The sequence below is a fragment of the Tripterygium wilfordii genome, chromosome 8 (genome assembly GCF_013401445.1).
Source record: "Tripterygium wilfordii isolate XIE 37 chromosome 8, ASM1340144v1, whole genome shotgun sequence".
Taxonomy (NCBI): Eukaryota; Viridiplantae; Streptophyta; class Magnoliopsida; order Celastrales; family Celastraceae; genus Tripterygium; species Tripterygium wilfordii.
Window position 1 is genome coordinate 3,646,383 of NC_052239.1, and position 23,544 is coordinate 3,669,926.

At 37.1% G+C, this 23,544-nt stretch overlaps 2 protein-coding genes across 5 annotated transcripts; one reads left to right on the forward strand and one right to left on the reverse strand.

Annotated features, from left to right (window-relative positions):
- Positions 1 to 11,689: 11,689 nt before the first annotated feature.
- On the forward strand, positions 11,690 to 14,585 carry LOC120003290 (root phototropism protein 3-like). 2 transcript variants are annotated; one of them, XM_038852215.1, is made up of 5 exons: positions 11,690 to 11,835; positions 12,004 to 12,118; positions 12,207 to 12,276; positions 12,398 to 13,687; positions 13,825 to 14,585. In XM_038852215.1, exons 2-5 carry the CDS (start codon positions 12,006 to 12,008, stop codon positions 14,371 to 14,373), a joined length of 2,022 nt encoding a protein of 673 aa, XP_038708143.1. In that variant the 5' UTR covers positions 11,690 to 11,835; positions 12,004 to 12,005; the 3' UTR covers positions 14,374 to 14,585. The 2 variants fall into 2 exon arrangements, with proteins under 2 accessions (XP_038708143.1, XP_038708142.1); XM_038852214.1 differs by having other exon boundaries at positions 11,691 to 12,118.
- A 1,744-nt stretch (positions 14,586 to 16,329) lies between these two features.
- LOC120004042 (transcription factor SAC51-like) lies at positions 16,330 to 20,235 on the reverse strand. 3 transcript variants are annotated; one of them, XM_038853262.1, is made up of 5 exons: positions 20,086 to 20,235; positions 19,245 to 19,390; positions 18,759 to 18,895; positions 18,422 to 18,579; positions 16,330 to 18,327 (listed from the first exon to the last, which is right to left on the reverse strand). In XM_038853262.1, exon 5 carries the CDS (start codon positions 18,309 to 18,311, stop codon positions 17,226 to 17,228), a length of 1,086 nt encoding a protein of 361 aa, XP_038709190.1. In that variant the 5' UTR covers positions 18,312 to 18,327; positions 18,422 to 18,579; positions 18,759 to 18,895; positions 19,245 to 19,390; positions 20,086 to 20,235; the 3' UTR covers positions 16,330 to 17,225. The 3 variants fall into 3 exon arrangements, with proteins under 3 accessions (XP_038709190.1, XP_038709189.1, XP_038709188.1); XM_038853261.1 differs by adding an exon at positions 19,876 to 19,931 and having other exon boundaries at positions 18,759 to 19,390; positions 20,086 to 20,171; XM_038853260.1 differs by having other exon boundaries at positions 18,759 to 19,390.
- Positions 20,236 to 23,544: the final 3,309 nt, after the last annotated feature.

Sequence of the window (23,544 nt, forward strand, 5' to 3'; positions counted from 1 at the left end):
TAAAGGAATATCAGTTAGTAGATAGAATTTGTTCCATTCTTTGTTCATTTTGACAGCTTAGCTTATGTTCCATAAAGTGATGTTCATTTTTCCTTAACCTACCAAGTCTCCTGTTCCGTTATTTTTTTGTTTTTACGCGGTTTCTGTTGAAACCTCTCCATTGCTTTGTAATCTAATTTTGATCACGATGTAAGATGTGTAGATATATCTACATACACTTATCCAGTTCTATGGAAGTCGAAAATGGATATGTAGTTGAGGTTGGTGTCTCACTTTCCTCTGCAGTACTAGAGCAGCTTGAGTTGGACATTGAAAAGCCAACACAAGGAAATCTGGTGTACTGATGAAAAAGAAAGACTTCATGATCTGGCTACAGAGGAGTAGTGGTGCCTCAAGTGAAACCTCCTTTGAACTTAAATCTTTTTTTTGGAAGGGCACCTCCTCTTGTTTTAACTGCCATTTCTTTAAATAAACTCCCCAATTCCTCTGTTTCTCAAACAACTTTTTTCTTATGCATGGATTATTTGACCAAGGAAACAAAGGATAAAGGCTTGTTCTGAATTCTGATAAGTAGTGCTTACTACTCATGTCACACCAATGACAAGGATAACCTGACTGATCTCAGAGGCCATTCTATAATCCAGCTTAGATGCTATGTCAGCACGTTGACTTTGTCCAAAAAGTCAAATTTTCTTCAAATGACTCCATTTTGTTCCAAGTGATTAGACTGTGCTACATCAATTCCACATGTCATAGAGTTGCCAAGTCAGCTGCCATGCAGGCAATTTCAGCTTCAAATCAAAATTTTTCTTTCAGCGGCCCATGCAATTTTGGTCAGCCCTAGACTTTTTCAAAGTCATTCTTGGACTATCGTGATGCTCAAGCAACCTTGAATCCAAAGTTAGCTAAGTGCACAAGGCGTGTAGTGTCGCAGGAAATGTATAAGCCAAAGTTCATGAAACCTGACCGTTAAGCATTAATTACCCCAAGTGCACAAGGCGTGTAGTGTCGTATGAAATGTATAAGCCAAAGTTAATGAAACTTGACCGTTAAGCATTAATTACCCGCCTATTTGGTAAGGCATCGGACGCCTCACCAAACGGCACAGCGTCACCAGCAAAAACACTATTCACACGTCAACGCTTTTGCTGGCATCGAAGAAGCTCTAGGCAAGAGCTTTTGTTTGAGCAACTGTAGCTTTTGGCATGGGACCCATGCCAAAAGCTACAGAAGCTCTTTTTGTTTTATATCTTTTGAACGTGGGTCCTACCTTTCAACAGAGTATAATGGGCTTGTTTGGGAGTGCTGTGAGGTATGGTGTGGTGCTGTGAGGTGAGTTGGAACGCAAAAAGCTGTTTGGCGCATCACTTTTAAAACTGTGGTGCGGTGCGGTGTGGTGCTGTGAGGTGCGTTTGGCGTATCTAAATTACGGTTATATTAGATGACTAATAATATTAATATAAAATCATTTAATGTTTATATTGTACATTAATCTAAAATAAAATAATTGACCTAATTTGATTACGTAGGACAATTCAACATACATTGTAAGCGTTTGGGAGTGCTGTGAGGTGTGGTGAGGTGCTGTGTGGTGAGGTGCTGTGAGGTAAAAAGCTGTGGTGCTGTGAGGTGAGTTGAAACGCAAAAGCTGTTTGGCGTGTCACAAAAAACTGTGGTGCTGTGAGGTGTGTTGCAACTGAACGCAGTGCAAACGCACTACCAAACACGCACAATGTATCACATTCTTACCTTGACATGCGTGGTTTGGAGACTATTACACTGACTCATGAATTTAACCAGTGCACACACAAAATTTAGTGGTTGCAAATTGTCACATCAAGAAAAAAAAATTAAAACAATGCTTGAAATTATTTCAACCATGATCGAGAGAACTTTGTACACTTTTTTTCCCTATGGACATGAAAAAAAAAAAACCTACGGTTCAATTGGTCTATGGTGTGGTTTATATGGGTAAAGTCCTCCCTCAACTATCAACCATGCCTTTTCTTGGGCTTGGTTCAATTGGGCTTCGACTCAGCTGTTGGACCCAAGAGGAACAAAACCATACGAACCTGATGTATCCACGGGAATCAATAAATCCAAAGCGAACAATATCATTGATATGGATAGGGGTGCGCATTTCTGATAACATGCGTGATTTGAGAATTATTACAGAGGTTCATGGATTTACTCAGTGCAGACACGAAATTTAGTGATTGCGAAGGAAAAAAAAAAGTTTAAAACTTGAAATTATTTCATTCATGATTGAGAGAGAGAACTTTGTACACTTTTTTCCTTCCTTTCCCTTATGGACATGAAAACAAAACACACGAGAGAATTCAAATACAAACAATACAACCAAGCAAGTCATGTTACTTAATTTGGTTATACTAAACATGACTGCCAATCAAACCCTTTTATTATTATTATTACATAATGGGTCCAAACTAAAAGTAGTGGAATCTGGATGGGCCTTGACCCAGGTGGACAACTTTTTTTTTTATTAAGTCCAGCAAAGAAACATAATGATTGGGCCCACCCAAACATTTGCAAAGATTGTTGTGCATAAAACATATCATGGAGGGAGGGCCGGAGGGGGTGGTGGACGGTGGCTGATGATAATGGGGGGTTTAGGGGATTTGTTTAAAACACATATCCTGTCCGCCCAAAGCCTAACAATAATTGCATGATAATACATCAAAGAGAGAGAAAGGGAATGAAACACATGCACGTGGCACTAATCCCATCGCATCTCAATTATTTATAGATATAGAGAGAGAAAGGATCTATTAAGCAAATAACGAATCCACAAATTTGAATCCAATCATGTTTGACACCCTACCACATTTATGTTGGGTGATATCGATGGGCTTCCAGTCCAAACTTGACGGTTTCAAAGGCTTTCGAGGACTCACGACTTTAAAATGCGTTGTCTTAACAAGTCAAAGAACACATATGATGTTATTTATAAATCTTCCATCAAATCTTTAATTTAGTAGGGTAGGACTTTTCTCGAAAATACCAATATGTATAGAAAAGTCCTACCCTACTAAATTAAAGATTTGACTCCAATCATGTTGACACCCAACCACATATATGTTGGGTGATATCGATGGGCTTCTTGTCCAAACTTGATGTTTTAAAGGCTTTCGAGGATTCACGACTTTAAAACTTGTTGTCTTAACAAGTCAAGAAACACATATGACGTTATATATATATCGTCCATCAAATCTTTAATTTAGTAGGATAGGACTTTTCTCGAAAATACCAATATGTATGAAAAAGTCCTACCCTACTAAATTAAAGATTTGACTCCAATCATGTTGACACCTTATCACATATATGTTGGGTGATATTGATGGGCTTCTTGTTCAAACTTGACAATTTCAAAGGCTTTCGAGGACTTTCGAGGACTCACGACTTTAAAACGCATTGTCTTAACAAGTTAAGGAACACATATGACGTTATTTATAAATAGTCCATCAAATCTTTAATTTAGTAGGGTAAGACTTTTCTCGAAAATACCAATATGTATGGAGACGTGTTGTTCTAGATGATCAAAAAAAATTCTTAATGGTCAAGTTTCATTGTCTTTAACTAGAAGTTCTTGACCAAGTCCAATTGAGATTGATCTAGTGGTAGCCTACTACATACCACTTGAATCACAACAATACTCCAATCCTCTTTTATTATTATTGTTGTTATTATTATTATTATTATTGTTATTTTTTTTAAATACCGTAAAAAATATGTTTGCAATTGGAATCGAATATTGGACACACATATGCGTAATCCAATCGATTACCAACCGAGCCCCCTCTCGTTGGTTATTATTATTGTTGTTGTGTGGGATAATATCACCTATGATTCTCAACTCCCTTTTTCCAATTACCCTGACCTTTGGAGTCACCAACATGCAATAAATCAAAAGTATTAAGATAATTGGAAATTATAAAACCTCATTAATTAATTTGATTTATACCAATAATACTTCTCCAATTTAATTACAATCTAACTACTTTTTTTTTTTTTTGAAAGGCCTATTCCCGAGGGGCATGAAGGTCATCACAGCGGATGGAAACTACCCATATCCCAACCCTCCCTGATGAGAATAGAACCCTGGACCTCAAGGTCCTGGACAGTCAACCTGACCAATCAAACTACCTCCTATTCTCTACAATCTAACTACTTGCCGTACCAGAAGACTCAACAGAATTATCAAGGGTCCCATTGTCCCCCTCCCCTTAAAGTCACACAGTGAACCATACTCATTACTATCTAGATTTTTCTTGTGCTTATAGCTAATGTTCATAAATTCTATTTCTACTTATAATGTTGTTAAGATTAAAAGTCTCGTATTGCCACGGGGTTTATAAGATAATGTCTGACACCTCAACACTTAAGAGCCCCTACATCAAATGGTTTGGGCCAAATTTTTATCTCACCTCCTACTTCTATTTCTTCCTACTTTATGGATGTTCATCTAGAAAAATCCTTTTTTTTCCGTGAGGAAAAAGAGAAATGGAGATGGTGTTAGAGCATCCACAATGGAATGGTTTTGTAGAGCTTGAAATGATATTTTCTCCATAAATGGAATGCTAGATACTCACAATGGGTAATATTTGACACTCCAAAACATGTAAAAATTTAACCCACACTTGATTTATGGAGTACTCTCTAGTTGATGAATAATGCAGGTTACGGGACCTACTCATCCAATTAACTTGTGTCACCCGGAAAAGAGAGAGAATGAACTATTGCAATACTATCCATTGTAGCACAACACTTGAGATAATGGAGTGTGCATAAAATACGAAGTATTTGAAGTGTTAGATTGTTACTAGCCCATTGTGGATGCTCTTAGCTTTTTGCTGGAGATGATGGCGCGAGTGTAAAGAGTAATAAATGGTGCAAGGTGTCACTCGGAGGACCATGAGATGTAATAAATGGTTGAGATTACAAACAAGGAGGGATCAAGGATGGCAAGTAGAGAAATTAAGGTGGGGGGTCTAGTATCCGGCAGAAGAAAGACATGTATAGTCAATTTGAAGATCACATCTTGACATCTTGTAATACTTGAACAGTAAAAAGTTGTGTACTTTTTTTTCTTTCCCCTTTCTTTGGAGTGCCAAAGAGAATAGGCAAAACTAGACTTACAAAAGGACACCTTTCCTGCTAGCATTCTAGCCATTCCAAATAAATGGTGAAACACTGTGCACAGGACAATAATCTAGATTTTTTTTCCAATGTATCATCCGTGCAATACTTTTTTCTCACTCTGGCATCCGGTTGAGAATAATTCTCAATTTACCATCATGAGCCTATGTGGCACTGACACAATTATTTTGTAAAATTTTTTAAATCTACAAATAAATGTTATAGACAAACTTGACATATATATCAACTTTTAAATGAACTTGGACAAAAGATTCTGATGAGTGGATGCACGTGAATGAAAAGGCTAATTAAAAAAATGAAAATATCTGACCATGCACGTGAATGAAAAAACTAATTAAATAAAGGGAAATTAAATAAAGGGAAATGAGCATGCACAAACAATGTGAAATCTCAACGTGATGAACCTACGCGTCTACATGGATTGTAAAATGAGCATGAACATTTTAATTAAAAAAAAATCAAAGCAACAAAACCCATTAACTATATTACAAACCATAACGAAATACAACAATTGAGATAATTTATTATATTAATAATTAGGACAGAACAAACATTCACTAATTCCTATTAGGGCAAGACCTCCTAGTGTGTCATATAGTGTGACAAAGACCATAACGATGGGGTCTGCGAGCACCATCCCTAGCATCCATCTCATTGTGAATGCGAGTGGATTGAGGCCGACATTTCTTACTTCTTCGCAAATTAGGATCTGGAACAATAACTGGGTCATAATAAGTTGATCAGGTCGACCGGTCTGGTACTGGAAAAAACATCGGAGCCCAAGTATTTTTTTTAATTAGCCTTTTCATTCACGTGCATCCACTCGTTAGAAGCTTTTGTCCAAGTTCATTTAAAAGCTGACATATATGTCAAGTCTGTCTCTAACATTTATTTGCAGATTTAAAAAAATTTACAAAATAATTGTGTCAGTGCCACATAGGCTCGGGATGGTAGATTGAGAATTATTCTCAACCGGATGCTAAAGTGGGAAATAAGTGTTGTACGGATGATACAATGGAAAAAAAATCAATAATCTAATCATTTTCTAAGAATCATTAGATATTATGACCCTTCACCTACAAGACCAACCCCATGATATAAGATGATCAACACTGAAATCTGATATGAAATTTCAATATTGACATGCCAATTTTTTTTAGCCATGTATGCTTGGCAAGACCATCCAACCACCTCTCAACTTATCTCCTTTTCCAAAACGAGTGATTCTCTTTCTTTCAAGTTTCCTAATAATTCATCCCAACCCTACTTAACCAAACACTTCTCAAAAATCCTAAACACTTTGTTGCTAATTAAGCAAAGTTATAATCCCGGACAAAAAAATAAAACCACATAGCTCTATCTTTTATTTTGTGTAAATATTAGCCGAGGAGGTAAGTTTTGAAATATATATATATATAAGCTCGGGATATGATGAATTCCCTAATCTGAAAAATTCATCCTAACTCACTCGATCACCTTGTTTACATTGATGTTGTAGAGAGTTAATTAAGTGAGGAGGGTCCATAAATACAGGTGGCATGACACATAGAACAATGACATAATAGTTTCAAAACTAAATAATATTTTGAAATCCAAAATTTTTTCTTTCATAAATCTACTATTTATCTATAACCCCCTCTTTCTCTCCAATCGCTCTCCATTTGCAACCCCTCTCTCTCTCCAATCACTTTTTATCTACAACCTCTCTCTTTCTCCAACCACTCTCCATCTGCAACCCTTCTCTCTCTTCGTCTTCTATAGACGACGTCGTAGATTCGGTGATGAGGAAGACGACGACACTACTGTTAGATGGTGATGAGGAAGCTATCGAGAAGCACTAGTGGAGGTTGATGGTGGTCTCAAAGATTTTATAAAGGTGAGACATTTTAAAGTAAGGGAAGAGAGTGAAGAGTCTACTTCCCATCAAATTTCAAAAAATTTTAATTTGTTTAGTATTATCACTGAGAATGGTGAAGACCTTGTTTTTGAAGAGGGAGAAACATGCAACAAATCACTTTTTCTAATTTTATTAATTAGTTGCATATTTTGCTCTGTCCTAATTTGATTTTGAAAATTTGAGAATCGGTTTGTAGATTGGGGGCCAGATACTATGTAATTACCATCCTAAACAATGTAATCAATGGCATATACTATGTAATTATCAATCGAAATAATGTAATTATGACTTGTGTAAAATGAGACAGTCATATCTTCACAGCTTGGTTTGTTTGGGTTGGTGTACCTCTGCTGTTCTTTCTTGACTGGTTGGTCCCAGTTCTTATTTGCAAGGGCGGCTTCAGCTACTCCGCTCGTTGTTTGAGGTCTTTCATGTTGTGGTTTTGATGTTTGGAGCTTTTCATGTTGTGGGTTTGTTTGTCTTTAGTGCTTATGTTGTTTTTTCCTCAGAGCCGATTGGGTTTGTTTGTCTTTCATGAAGTGTTATTCTGATAATAAATTTGGAACGAGTGTTATATGGGTATTTAATTATATCAAGAATGTTAAATGGGTAAAAAAAAAAAACTCCAAAGCAAATACTTGGAGATTTACGTATAGTAAAAAAAACACAAGGTGGGATCTAGGATGGCCAAGTGGAGAAATTAAGGTGGGGGGTCTAGTATCCGGAAAAAGAAAGACATGTAGTCAAATTAGAAGATCACATCTTGTAAGTTGCAATACTTGAACAGTAAAAAGTTGCGTACTTTTTTCTTTTCTTTGGAGTGCCAAAGAGAATAGGCAAAACTAGACCTACAAAAGGACACCTTTCCTGCTAGCATTCTAGCCATTCCAAATAAATGGTGATACACTGTGCACAGGACAATAATCTAATCATTTTCTAAGAATCATTAGATATTGTGACCCTTCACCTACAAGATCTACCCCATGATATAAGATGATCAACAGTGAAATCTCATCTGAAATTCCAATATTGACATGCCAATTTTTTTTTACCCATGTATGCTTGGAAAGACCATCTAACCACCTCTCAACTTATCTCCTTCCCAAACGAGTGATTCACTTTCTTTCAAGTTTCCTAACTTATCCCAACCCTAAAAGCTTCTCAAAAATCCTAAACACTTTGTTGCTAATTAAGCATAGTTATAATCCCGGACAGAAAAATAAAACCACATAGCTCTCTAACTTTTATGTAGTGTAAATATTCGACGAGGAGGTAAGTTTTGATATATATATATATATATATATATATATGTATGTATACACGCGTGGGATATATATGACTAATTCCCTAATCTGAAAAATTCATCCTTACTCACTCCATCACCTTGTTTGGATTGATGTTTTAGAGAGTTAACGTCTTGCTTGAATTGATGTTTTAGAGAGTTATGTGAGTAGGGTTAAGGAAAGAGGAGTAACTCCACCTTGATTGGATAACAGGAGAGATAGTTAAGTGGGGAAAGGCGGGTGGAGTTCCCCCTCACTTACTCTCCAACTCTAGATTTTCTCTACTTGGGGATTTATGAGGTGAGAGAAAAGTTGGGACACGAAAATGGGACAAAAAAAAAGGAAAATGACGAAAATGAAACCATGCCTATAGTTGAAGGACGAAAAATACATTTTTACCATTTGTTTATTATTTTTAAAATCATTCATAAATTTTTTTCACTCATTCCAATTTAGTAAGGGTATTTTTGTGACTCACATTTAACTCTCCCTCCTATACAAGTGAGGGTGAGTCAAGGTAGTCTCCATCTCATAACATCTCTCACTTAACTCTCCCTCCATTACCTCTACTATACTCTTCAGTTTTCAATCCAAACAAAGATTGTCATGGCTTACATGCATGGGCGGAGCCATGCCTATCAAAGGGGAAGTTGCCCCCCATAAAAATGTTAATAGTAATTTTTTTTTGATAAAGATTAAAAATTATAGTAGGTCACTCAATACATATCTACCGTTAACCCAATAAAAGATTAGTTACATAATCTAGGTCTAGGTCAATATATTAATAAGCTACTAGTCCAACTGAATAAATAAGCACAAAAGATGAATAACCAAACTAATGATGATACATTTCTCCCTTAACTCAATAAAAGATTAATCACAACATGATAGTCATTTGATGTATAATTCTCACCTACGACGCCCGTATTGATTTTTTTAACTAAATCAGGACATTGAAATTTGTGTCTAGCTATGGGGCCTGCAGGTTTGGGCCCCACACTAGGACACAAAACGCATTCCTATAACTTTATATAAGAGCATCACTGTTGATCATTTGATAAGGTAGAAAAAAAATTCAATCACGAAGAAGATTGTGAAACAGTGATTACGAAATCAAAAGGGAAATGAATGACTCAATGATTGTTTAGTTATATACATTTAGAAAGAAGTGTTTGATCAATTCTCAATAAAGTTATTATGCAATATTTTTAAAACATGAGAACTCGAAAAAAACAATTGTAATTATTTTATCAAATTTATACGTATGATTTGTAATCTTATCTCAATGTTAACAAGTAATATATATATATAACCAAAAAAAATTATGGGGCTCTTTCCCGGGATCCCGCACAAAATTTCGTTCCCAATATCCAATGTTGGTTTCCGCCCATGCTTACATGGGATACTCACATGTAACTCATATATGCCATTTATCAAGGAAAAAGTAATGTGTGGAAAGTTATACACATGTAGTAGATGTTAATTATTGGTACAAAGACACGCTTTTAGTTCATTGCTGACATGATTAATTACCACTAATCTGTTAAACCTACCAAAGTTTAGCAGGCATGGCTACAAATTAATCAATCAATCCATCAGTTTATTTCTTAATCCCTTATTTTGGGATTGACTGAATGAATCTGTTATCAAAACCATTTGAAGTACATCATTGCATTAACTCTCTTTACATTCCAGCCTCAAATTAATAGTGTATCTTTACTTATCACTATTATAAATGGTATTGGAGACGAGGCCCCAGGGATCAAGGTGTGGGACTCACGAAGACGTGAGCCCTTAAAGGAGGAGACTATAGTACCCTCCTCGAGTGGGTGGGGCCAAACTTCTGTAGTGTCAAGTTTGGTGGTGCCGGATGAGTTAAGTTATCGAGTAGCAAGGGGGCTTAGTAATCTAAATCATACATCGCCTGGGGAAAGAAGTGAAGTGCAGAATATAATGGGTCAAACTTCCTAACTAGTAACAAGCGCTTTTCCTGAACTCAAAGTAGTATGGGTTAGTGTTGTGCCTAGGAAAACAAAGTTGTGCTAGATAGCATAGACTGATCCAAAGAAGACAAAGTGTTACGAGTGCTAAGGGATGGGTTGTTACTGATATTGTAGTACTCGATTCGAGTGGGCAAGGCTACAAGCCTTTACATTGTCAAGCTTAGTGGTGTTGGGTGAGCTATCGAGTGGCGGGAGGACTTACTAAATGTCATATCACCTAAGGGAAGAAGTAAATTGTATAGTATAATATGCCGAACTTCCTAATTAGTAGCAAGCGCTTTTCCTGAGCTCAAACTAGCATGGGCTGTTGTTAGGCCTAGGAAGACAAAAGACGTGCGGGTTAGAATGGGTTGATCCAAAGTGAATAAAGTGTTATTAGTGTAGAGGGACGAACTATTATAGATGGTATCTAGGAATCAAGGCGTGGAACTCATGCAGACGTGAACCCTTAAGGGGGAGACTGTAGTATCTGACTCAAGTGGGTGGGACCAAAAACCTCTATAGTATCGAGTTTTGCGGTCCTAGGCAAACTATCAAGTGATGAGGGGCTTAGTGCTCTAAATCCCACATCACCCAGGGGAAAAAGTGAAGTGTAGAATATAATAAGCCAAACTTCTCAACCATTAAAAAGCGAATTTTCCAGGCTAAAACTAGTCTAGGTTGGTGCTGGCAGTAGGAAAACAAAAATCGTGTGGTCCAAAGGTTGATTCGAAGCAAACAAAGTGTTACTAGTGCGGAATCACAGACTCTTACATAATATATATAAAGAGATAAATGATATTCAATTTTTTTCAACGTACTATAAAAAATGATGGAAATGTGAAGGAGACATTCATTAAAAGCCATATGGTCCATGCCTAATTGTAACCCTCAAGTAGATACTTGTGCAAATCACTTTAAATTCTCTCTCTCTTCTGTCAACACCCACCAGAGGAATGTTTTTGGGCTAAAGTGCACCTGATGTTCCACAGTTATGGGTGAAGTTTCATTCATGTTCCAAATGTTTCAAAAGTTTCATTTTTTTTTTCTCACAATTATGAAGAGTTTTAGTATATATCCCCCAATTATGGGAAATATCTAAAAAGTTTCATTTATATCTTACAATTATGGGAGAGGTTTCACTTTTGCCCTAAATGTGAAAATTTTTAAAATATTTTGGATAAAAGTGAAACCTTTTACCATAATTATTTAAATGGCTTATTTAAAACTCTAGGCATGGAAAAGATAAAATGAAAGCAAAATAAAAAGTACAAGTAAAGTTTCCATTCCATATTGAATAGACAAGAACTGAATCTGCAAGAAAACAAAAATATGCAATATAATCAAAAAAAGAGAGGCTTTTGCAAGCTCAAAAATGTCCAAAAACAGTGCTAAATCCAAGACGTATAGCCCCATTACTTCACAGCCTGTACGAGTCCCTTGAAAATCCACAAAAAAAAACCCGACAATTTGAAGATAATTCCAAGCACCCCATGTGAGATTCTTCCTTTTCTTGCTCATTAAACTCTTCCTCTCACTCATTCACTGCTTCTCCTGCTTTCTTTGTTCTGCTGCAGCAGCTGCTGCTGCTCATTCATTCATTTTCTCTGCCACTTTTCCCGAGAAAATTCTCCCCCAACTTTTCTGGGATTTCTTGTTGCAGTCATGTGGGATTCCGAGACTGAATCTGTCGGAGGGCGAGATTACGACAATGGAGTACTTAGCTCTACAAAATCTGGTGTCAAGACTGATGGGTTTGAGCTGAGAGGCCATGACTGGTATGTCTTAACTACCAATTCATACTTGTAAATGAAATCCTAGTTGTTGTTGATCATAGTATTTAGACCATATTTGCTCCTAATACAGGCATGTTGCAACTGATATTCCAAGTGACTTTCTAGTACATATTGGAGAAGTCAATTTTCACTTGCACAAGGTACCTATACTTACGTCCTTAATTTTTCTCCATTTATGATTCAATAAGAGACAAATAGGGCATGAATTGAATCAATTATCCCTTAATTCATGTGTTATATGTATGTATGTATTTGTTGAAGCATCCCCTGCTTTCGCGGAGCGGGAAGATGAATAGACTGATATATGAAACGCGAGAATTCAACTTGAACAAATTAGTCTTAGATGATCTCCCGGGAGGGCCAGAGGCATTTGAGTTAGCAGCTAAGTTCTGCTATGGAATTGCTGTTGATCTAACAGCAACCAATATATCTGGCCTTAGATGTGCTGCAGAGTACTTAGAAATGACTGAGGACCTTGAAGAAGGCAATCTGATATTTAAAACTGAAGCATTCCTCAGTTATGTTGTTTTGTCATCATGGAGAGACTCCATACTCGTGTTGAAAAGCTGCGAGAAGCTCTCTCCATGGGCGGAAAACCTTCAAATTGTCCGTAGATGTAGTGAGTCCATTGCTTGGAAAGCTTGTGCTAATCCAAAAGGAATAAGGTGGGCATACACTGGAAGAAGTTCAAGAACTTCTAGCCCTAAATGGAATGACATGAAGGACTCGAGCCCGAGTAGAAGTCAACCAGTTCCTCCTGATTGGTGGTTTGAAGATGTTTCAATACTTAGGATTGATCACTTTGTTAGGGTCATCACTGCAATCAAAGTAAAGGGTATGAGATTTGAATTGATTGGTGCTTCAATAACACATTACGCCACGAAATGGCTTCCGGGTTTGATCAAAGATAGTCCAGTATCTTTTGAGGAAGGAAGCATCAGCAGCAACAGTAACATCAGTAGTAATAGTGGTTGGAAAGGGGGACTCCATATGATTGTTTCCGGAACAAAAGAAGATATCTCATCTGTTCAGGCCAAGGATCAACGAATGATCATCGAAAGCCTTATCAGCATTATCCCACCACAGAAGGATAGTGTCTCGTGCAGCTTCTTGCTTCGGCTTTTGAGAATGGCAAACATGTTGAAAGTAGCACCTGCCTTGGTCACTGAATTGGAGAAAAGAGTGGGGATGCAATTTGAACAGGCCACATTGGCAGACCTTCTCATTCCTTCTTATAATAAAACTGAGACTATGTATGATGTGGATCTTGTTCAGAGACTTCTAGAGCATTTTCTGATTCAAGAACAGACCGAGAGTTCAAGTCCGAGCAGACAATCGTTTTCTGATAAACATATGTATGAAGGGACTCAGAGGGGCAGTGGTCCAAATGCCAAAATGAGAGTTGCAAGGCTTGTTGACAGCTACCTTACAGAGGTGGCCAGAGATAGAAACCTATCCTTGACAAAGTTTCAGGTGCTGGCAGAAGCTTTGCCTGAATCTGCAAGGACCTGCGACGATGGACTTTATCGAGCAATTGATTCATATCTCAAGGTATTTCTTTTATTTCCGGATTCACCTGAGAAACTCTGCATATATAAGTGCATGTTACCAGTACAACTGTATGTTAAATTGATATATGCATCTTATGATTAATACTTCAAAGTCTTACCTAAACAATGAATGAACAGGCACATCCGACACTCTCTGAGCACGAAAGGAAGCGCCTTTGTCGAGTGATGGACTGCCAGAAACTCTCTATTGATGCTTGTATGCATGCTGCACAAAATGAAAGGCTTCCACTAAGAGTAGTGGTTCAAGTACTATTTTCCGAGCAGGTAAAGATAAGCAATGCATTAGCAAACAATACCCTCAAAGACACTGGCGACTCCCAGTATCAGCCTCTGGTATTGAACCGGAAAACCTTACTTGAAGGGACACCACAATCATTCCAGGAAGGGTGGGCATCTGCAAAGAAGGACATCAACACACTGAAGTTTGAACTTGAGACTGTTAAGACTAAGTACCTCGAGCTTCAAAATGACATGGATAATTTGCAGAGACAGTTTGATAAGATGGCAAAGCCGAAACACACATCAGCATGGACAACTGGGTGGAAGAAATTAAGCAAGCTTACTAAAATGACAGCATTGGATAACAATGACAGTGGAAATCAGCTTCCTACTGCAGCAGAGCAGACTAGAAAGACACCAAGAAGATGGAGGAATTCAATATCCTAATAGTCTGTAGGAGTCAAAGAATTAGTGTTTGCTGCGAGATTACTACCTTCACATTTGAATTCTGTGTTTTCAAAGTTGTGTTTTCTTGGCACCTTGTCTTTTTGGAGGCGCAGATTCTCTGTCTCCTTTCTTTTTCTTTCCATAAAGCTCCTTAGAAAAAACTAAACTTAAAGAAAAATTTCACTTAAATATGTATTTATGTCATTTGAGAATTTTTTTAGTGTATTGCATGTCTACTTTGTTTTTCCATGATGAAACTAGGACTAATTGCAAAATTCTGCAGACTGTGATGATAGAATTTATAGATGGAAACATGAATCAGCTAGCTCTATGTACACGAATCGACAGTGTGTTTTGGACAAAGAAAGCTTCTTTGGTTCAAGGTTTCTACCTTAAATACAACTACCAGAAGAAGTGTCTTCTGACAAGCTGAACTTTATGCACAAGAGAACCATTGCCAAAATTATAGAGCAAATGCTTTTAGCAGTTCACCAGAATCAACTCTTATACTGTGTGTGGAGAAAAAGATCAAGGTGGGGTGCCATTCATATTGTTTGATAAGCTGAAACAGACAAGGACTTGAGAAGTCAGACCAAGCACAGAATATTTATCTGCAACAGTTTCCTTCCCTAAATGTCATTGCTGCTTATGAGTACTTTAGTTTAGTTTTCACAGTGAAAAGAACAAAGCAAGCCGAACTCAGCCTATGAATTGCCACATCCAGAGGTGAATAATTAGGCACCCCAGCAATTTATGGATCAAGTTAGGGTGGGCAAGGCAGCTACCTAATAAAGCTCATGCTATGCATGGTAAAGTCTTAGTCACCCTGTTCAATAGGGTTTCATGTTCCACTGATCTTATATGTGTTTTGTGTTGGTGATCTTGTATCAATTAGGCATATCTGATACCAGTTATTGGGTGGGTTTGACAATGGATTGCACGTGCTCTCGATTTTGGCTTGAACACATCGCATTCGGACAAAAAGTGTTTGGTCCATTGGTGCATAACAATAACACCACACCACAATGAGTTCGAGGCTTAAGCTGCAGGAAGCTCTACTTCCACTAATGACACAATGCGATTGACCATGTCTTCAGTCGTCAAAACACTTTCTTTCTTCCTTTTTTTTTCATATTTTCCCTTGATCAATTTTATTATTTCATTTATATTTTACAAAAATTAATTCATCAAAAAATAATTGGCATCAATGAAAATATCAAATTTTACCCCACTTCATCACAATAATTTTATTAACGCAACAAATATTTTCTGTCATTACAAATTTGCAACTCATCTCACCACAATTTTGAAACTCGTCTCACCTCACCAAACCAAAGGTGGTCAAAACAAAACACACTCACAAACGGACCCAATTCATTCTACTAATTATCATCCATGGAAGAAAACAAATCCCAACTTCATATAGGACCATACTCTCCCCTGATCCAGCCCAATAAACGTGAATGGTGTTTTACGTACTTATCAAGTTGCTTAAAAAAGAGAGAACCTTAATAACGCGATATAAGTATCACCTTGCTACTGGAGGAAGTCAAATGGTAGGAGCCACAGGGACCAAACAACATTCACATGCAACAGCTGGAACAATGAACCAAGTCACATAACATGTCTCCCTCCGTCAGCTTGTGCGCCCTACAGTACTACTATTACTACATTCATGAATGACACCTTACAGTCATGGTTCTGTGAAACAGAACAAGAAGACCCACAATACAGCGGTGAAGGAAAATGACAACCAAACGTTTTAACCATTCCATCATGTATCATATAAGCCATTCAATCCCTGCATCTTATTTAAGGTAAGGTAAGGTACTATAATCAGCTTGCTTATCAAAAAAAAAAGGTACTATAATCAGACAACATATATGTATAGTCAGCCCCACAATGTCCTCAGAATCGCACAAATGACAAAACAAAATGAACAGGAAAAAGAAAGGATATGGCAAACTTTTTATATTATTAAGAGACTCATACAAGGCTTCAGGAGAGTACAACACAACAAACAACAAAAAGGAGAGGCCAAACACTATTTATTACTGCACCACCACCATAATCACTCTCTTTTTTATTGCTACAGAAAAACAAGCATAGCAGTAGTACCAGCACTTCATAATCCACATAAACACTTGCAAGTAACTTGTAACTGAAGGAGGACTAGATTCACATGCCACAGCATACAGGACAAGTACCACAAATCCAATGGAAGCATGGGTGTGAAGGCAAGCCAGCTTCTCTTGCGCTTGATTGGATCAAAGGGTGGACCCAGACACTCAATCATGTAAACACTGTACAACCCCATAAACTTTCTCCACACTTTAGAGATATTGATACCAGCATGATTTGAGTGAGGATAAAGAAAGGACAAAAAATAATATCAACAAGTAGAAGAAGAGAGAGAGAGAGAGAGTGGAAGGTGGGACCTGGTTACCTAACGCGCATGCACTAAATCCATGGAGGTTCTCAACACTTCCAGGGGAAAGAGGCCCCTCATTTCCAGCACAGCTTACCACTAACATACCCTCCTCATGCCTTCAATTACTTTGTGTCTTCCTCAAATCTTTATCATCTTTAATTCCACGAAAAGTAAAAAAGATGATCATTTCTGGTCAACAAACAAAACCCATATTTTCCTTTCACTTCCTGGCACTTTATGTGCAGCTCTTAACGGCAAAAAGAAAAGAAAATTGATAAGCAAGCCTAAATGACAAAAGCCAGCTTAGTGCTTTCAAACTCATCAATTATTCAAGCAAAGAATTCTTGCTTTGGCTGCCACCTTTTCATTCTCCATTCCCACCCTTTAACTGACATACTGCCATGCAAAGCGGGAGTGAAACTCAATCGTTCATTCCTAGGGTTTTGGCTTTAAGCTTCAAGGACTTCAAATACTCTATTGCTTTGTCAAGTACCAAAGATGGGTCATTGCCCTTCGCACCAGGAATTATGATCTCAAGAATTTTCATGGTTGAGAGAATCTTATCCTTTCTAGATGGTTTGTTTCCCAAAATGGAAACCATTTCTGCACCTTGATTTTGGCCTATAGCATGGCAAGATACCGTATCATTGTCATACACGTAAGACCCTTCATCTTTTACTGAACTAGCGGTATCCATTAGTGATGATCTCTTGTACCAACCATCAACCAGTTTCTGCCTTTTGTTTGAACCATCAGTGCTACCAACTTCCTCCACTATCTCCTCAGCTCTACTTCGCTTCTCATGTTTATCCTCAATTGCAGTTGGAGAGTGACCAGTACTTGTTACTTCATCATCATCGTAATCAATATCATCATAATTATCAGTATCATCTGAATAAAGCAATGCATTAATTTCTTCTGTGTCTTCATGCATCTCATTTCCTTCACTTTCATGATTCTCACAAGAAGTTCCATGTAAAACTGTATTCACTGGATGGTTTTCATTCAACTTAACTGCCTCTGCTTCATACTGTGATTTATACCCTGAAGCAAGTTTTGCAACTACTGACGTTAGATCATGGGCAGGTGGGTAAACAGAGCTATAAATCAACCTTGTACCACTTGCAGACTGATCAAAAACAAGAAATTTCTTCTGGGGGGATCCAGAGATGCCATTTAGTGGAGCCTTTTTGCCCAGATCAGAAGAAAACATTGATTGGTTTTCTTTGAGATAGACATTTGCAGAGGGCAGAGTCTGGAAGCTAGGAGGAAAACAATGAAGCAAACCATGTGCTTCATTTGCTTGTTCTGTCATCAGAGAAGAAAAAACTGGGACTGCAGCCCCTGGCAATTCCTTGTTTGTAGAAAACATACAAGCACCAAGGTTTGTATGTGCAAGAATGCATTCTCGTTGCCTGGGCTCAAAAGGGGAGGTCATGCAGTTTAAATCAGGCAACTGCAAAGCAGAATTTTGTGGGTAATGCCAAATTTTGTTAACCTTAACCATTCAACCACAAAATCACCTGTAAATGTAAAAATAAATAAATAAATACTCCACAAAAAATGGAAATGCACTAACATCATGTAAGCTAAAAAGATCATTACATGTCACCGTACCAAATTCGATTGTGCTTTGATCTGCTGGGCTAAACAACTTGCTGCTTGTTTCAGGAATAAGAAAAAATGGAAAAACTAGGAATTCCACTTCAAAACTATAACACAGATGCAGAACTAAACTACGTGACAGGTTTAAGCAGATGGCGGAAGTATTCAGCCTGCAAACAAGTCACACAAATATCAATATTTATGAATTACATCCACCATTGTTACAAATCCAGAGGAAATTATGATCCAAGCGCATAATTTTTTTTAAAAAAAATACTCTTAATGCATGTGCAGAAATCAACGATTGAACAACATAAAAAAGAATATGTGAAATGGCATTTCCACTAACCTGGCAATCCTGCAAAGGTTGATAGCATGCGATAATTCTAACTATAATTGTCGGTTTACCAGCAATTCTATTCTCATGTTTTAATGCCCGGAATCTTGTTTGGCTCGCTGCTTGGCACACCATAACTACTTTTGTCCCTTCAATATTGAATCTAAATCCAGGTCAGAGACACAAAGAAACTACCAAGTGAAGAAGCCAAGGAAAGGAACCAAGCTTGAGATAGGATGACGAAGTGATTAGTATTGGATAGTAAGAGGTTTGCAGAAAGATTAATATTTTTCCCTGAGAAGAATAGGATGAAGAAAGATGGGTACTAACTTCTAGCAAATGGAGAGTCAAATTAGTTTTTCCAGCTCTAGCTAATCCTACATATCTCACAACAAAGGATGCGAGAGTGAGTGGATCCCATGGATAGCCAAGAAAAGGGCAAAAAAAAAAAAGAAAAAAACAAATGAAGATTAAGACTTGGAGAAAGAAGAAAGTTACAGGATAACCCTGCAATAGAGGTTCAGCTGCACAATTTGGCGAAATACGTCAACCAATCTACTAAACCAGGGCATGTTGTTTCCTATCCCAAATTATTTTATAATCAACAGCTACTTTCCCTGGTGTTACCAGCAAGTATGAATGTCCTGCAAAATGGAAACATAATAACATGTATTGAGCAAAATTGAAAGATATGTGACCAGAATAAAAGCAATTAGGGAATAGGCAGTCTGAAACTAAAACAACTTAGAAGCTAAAAATAAGATCTCAAAAGAACATATAGCATCCACTTGACCAAAAGAGATGGAAAGGTAAAAACCAAACTTACAACATAATCCTAATTTTCCCCTAAAACATAACTAACTACAATGCCAATTAAACTGTTTGAAATTAAACAAAAACCAAAGGAGAATGATAATTTCTGCGCTTCCTCAGCTTCTAAACACATAATGTGAAAAAGAACGATCTTTTGGGCTGAAAGGAGAGAACATAAAAGCTGAAAGGAGCAACAGAAAGACAAATGAAATGAAGTTTCTATTTTCCTTCAAAATTTCCACAGAAAGCTACTAAGAACAAAAGAAAACCCATGAAACAACCCAAAAACCTACAAGGACCAGATGATTAAACATACCTTTTTGCTTTCTATATCCAAGTTTCAACAGTAAGTAGAGAGTCAAGGAAACCCACCTAGAATAAACAGCGCAAATCAAAATATGTCTGACAAAACCAATTTCCACTGATACGGTCTCTTCTTGCCTAAAATCTCACAGCAACAGAGAGAAGGAAAGAAAATACCACCCCCAGCTAATAAAAATCCATGTAGAAATTAAAGGATACTTACAGTGACTGATCAAACTCGTTCGTCCAAAAGGAATTTTTGAAACACAGAGAGAATGTGTTGGGGGAGACAGGTTGATTGTGCTGAGTGCTGCAAGTGAAGGAGAGATTCCGTTTAGGGATTGGGAGATTAAATAGAGCCTCCTTTTTATGACCAAATTTACCGTCTCGTAAATAAAATGTCTGTTACCAGTTAGTCAAATAGTTTTAACTGTGGGTTGAACCGTAAATAATCCGGTAATTCAACAGTTAAAAAAAGGGGATAAATCTCAAAAAAAACTCTCTAATTTCCAAATCAAGTCGATCGACTCATTGTACATTTTTTTAGTGTAGTTCTAGCCCTTGTATTATGAATAATGAACCAAAGTGGCCTCTCATTATAACTTCCGTTATAACGGAGCAGAGGTGGCAATTAAAAATTTGAGATGGATTTTTTGATAAATTCATATTTATTGACTAAGCGGGCACATGTCTTTGGCTAATGAAATGGTGACAAGCATCCAAACTTTTTCATGCCATTGAAAATACCCTTATTACATGTTTTGAAATTGTTTAAAACTCCTTATTTTAGAGTCAATGAAGCCCTACTCAAACTTAAACTCTCTCTCTAAACTCTCTCTCTCTAAACTCTCTCAACTACTCCAGCAAAAGTGCAGCCGTGGAGGAGGAGAGGTCTCTCCTCCTCCTCCCCCACTCACCTCCACACCCACCCCCAACCACCCCCACTCCCTTTCTCTAACCACCTCGATACCCACCTTCACCTCCACAATCACTTTTCTCCACCTCCAACTCTACTTTTTAAATTTTAGTCTGTTTTCCTTTGTTCTGTGTTTGTCCCTCTAGATCTGATGGATTTTCCTTCAGATCTAAGGGTTTCGTCCACCGATATGGTGGTTTGGCTCTTCTCTCGTCCAGATCTGATTTTCTTGGACAATGATGAGGCTTTATCTGGCGGCGGCGACGGCGACGACGACGACGACGTCCGTCTTTTGACTACTCTGCATCAGGTTGTAAAGAATATGTCTCAAGACTACAGTACATGCTCCATTCTCTGGCGAGGTTTCAAGGCAATCCTTAATCGTGCTTTTGCTGCTTTCAGGCCCCTGCCTGCCTCTTCAAACGAGTTTAAACTCTATTTTAGCCTGTTTGTGGCATTTGTTGTTGTCCTGAGTCAATCCTTTATCCTTGATGTAGTAGGAGTGTTTTTATTTTTATCTTGTAATCGAGGAGTCTACTCCTCTATGTATGGTGCTGCGTTGTTTTAATAAAAGTTCGTATTTCTCTAAAAAAAAAAAAGAGTCAATGAAGCCCTTGTAGGCTTGTACTTTAAGTAATGAGTTATTATAAACACTTATACTTTTAATAAATTGGTCAAATTAGCCTAACCCCTCAAATGACATTGCACATTGAACTCATGGAAAATCAATTTGCAACATCAAAAAGGTCCAAAATCAACAAATACATAACATGGTCGACAATAGTACATAACAACGATTCCAAGAACATCAACAATCAATTCATCCACAATCGATTGTATCCATAACATCCCATCACAGCCTATTGTTGTGAGTAATTTTCTTTTAGTGTTGCATCCACTGTGAGCCATTGTAAGAATTGCGAAACAATAAAATCAGGTAAATATGAGAAAAAAAGATAAGGACAACCCACAAAATGATCAAGTGCGAAAACTATAAAAACTCATCTCCTTTATTAGCCTTGACCGAATAGCCCCCAAATTTATAACCTAGAAAAAACAACAAAATCTATACCTTGATCTTTAAACCAGACAGATGAATGAAATTGAACCCAAATAGAGCAATCCTAGGTAGCAACGAGCGAGGATCAAATGGAGCAACTCTCTGGTCGTGACAAATGTCTCTCAAATGACGAAGGTATGTGGTTAACCTCTTGTGGTTTTCTTTAGATTTTAAGGGTTTCTATATCATTGATATTTGTTGACCATGTCACTTAACACCTCATTATTTAATTTCTTCAACAAAAGCCACTTAGGAAAACAATTTGACACATCATATGATTTTAAACCCCTAAATGATTGAAGGGCTAATGGAGTCCATTACTCAAAGTACAAGGACATGAATGACCCAAAAAAAAATATAGGGGCTCAATCGATATGTTTTGAAAAATAGGGGGTCTATTTTGGGGCTTATCCCTTTAAAAAGAAGTAAGAAGTAAAAAAAACAGACATCTCGTAAATAGTAAATACAATATCCCTTACGCCAATTAGTTAAATAATTTTTAACTGTAGGTTAAACCACAAATAATTGACTATCCTTTTTACCAATTAGTCAAATAGTTTTTGTTGATTGAACCATAAATAATCCGCTCAATCATTTGTCAAACTGTTGATAGAGGGGAGATCAACAGTTAAAAAAAGAAGTAAAAAGTAAAAACAGACTTTTAACGCATGCTGTTATTCTTTTTCACCACTAGTACTATGGACCCCTATAGAACAAATAGGGGCAGGGGCCTTTACTTTTTGACAAAAATACCTTAGATATTATTACTATGTTGAATTTTGTCCCCCTTATTTTTAAATAATACTCCATATATTGGCCATTCTTTCAATTTTGCCCCCTTTTACATCAGATTTTTTTCAAATCCATCGCCATTAAACTTCTTTTATTCCAAATCCATTAAATTTCTATATACAAAGTCCACAAAAGTCCAAAGGGGCAAAGGCCACTTTGCTCTCTCTGCTAGTCCACAAAGCCCCAACTCACTTAATTTTACTCAATTGCTTTCTATCTCTTTCTGTCCGTTTGGCAGAGCATTGGACACAACATTTTCGCTTAGCGGAACGTTGACGTTGGATGCTCTGCCAAACGGCAGAGCGGTGGTAGCGGATCCGTTAGCATCAAATAAGCATCAATTTGGAGCTTATTTGATGCTAACGCCATCATATTTTTTTAAAAAATTTAACGTGGGGCCCACACTGACCCCATATGTTTATATTTAATAATTAAAATATATTTTATTAATTAATAATTTAATAATTAAATATATTATTATTAAATTTAAAGATATTTTTATACTTAAGATTAATTTTAATAAAAATAATATTTATTAGATTAAATTTAATAACAAAATTTAATATAAAAATAATAAAATCTAATATTATAATATTTTAATTCAACGATATTTTCGTTAGCGTAAGGTTTTGGTTCACCAAACACCTCACAACATTTTTCACAGCTTTAAACTCAGCTTTTTTTCCACAGTTTTTCCGCTAGCATTGAAAATCAATCTTTCCGCTCTACCAAACAGAGTTTTTCTGTCTCTCAACTCTTAACTCTCTCTCAAAGACATCAAACTTACAAAGTGAGTAGTGATGGTGATGGTCGAAGGTGAGCAGCTGTGAATTTGTGATGAAGTGATGCTGTGACGATAGCATGGTGCATTTGTATTCAATCAAAACAATACTTCTCAACATTTTTTTTCTTGT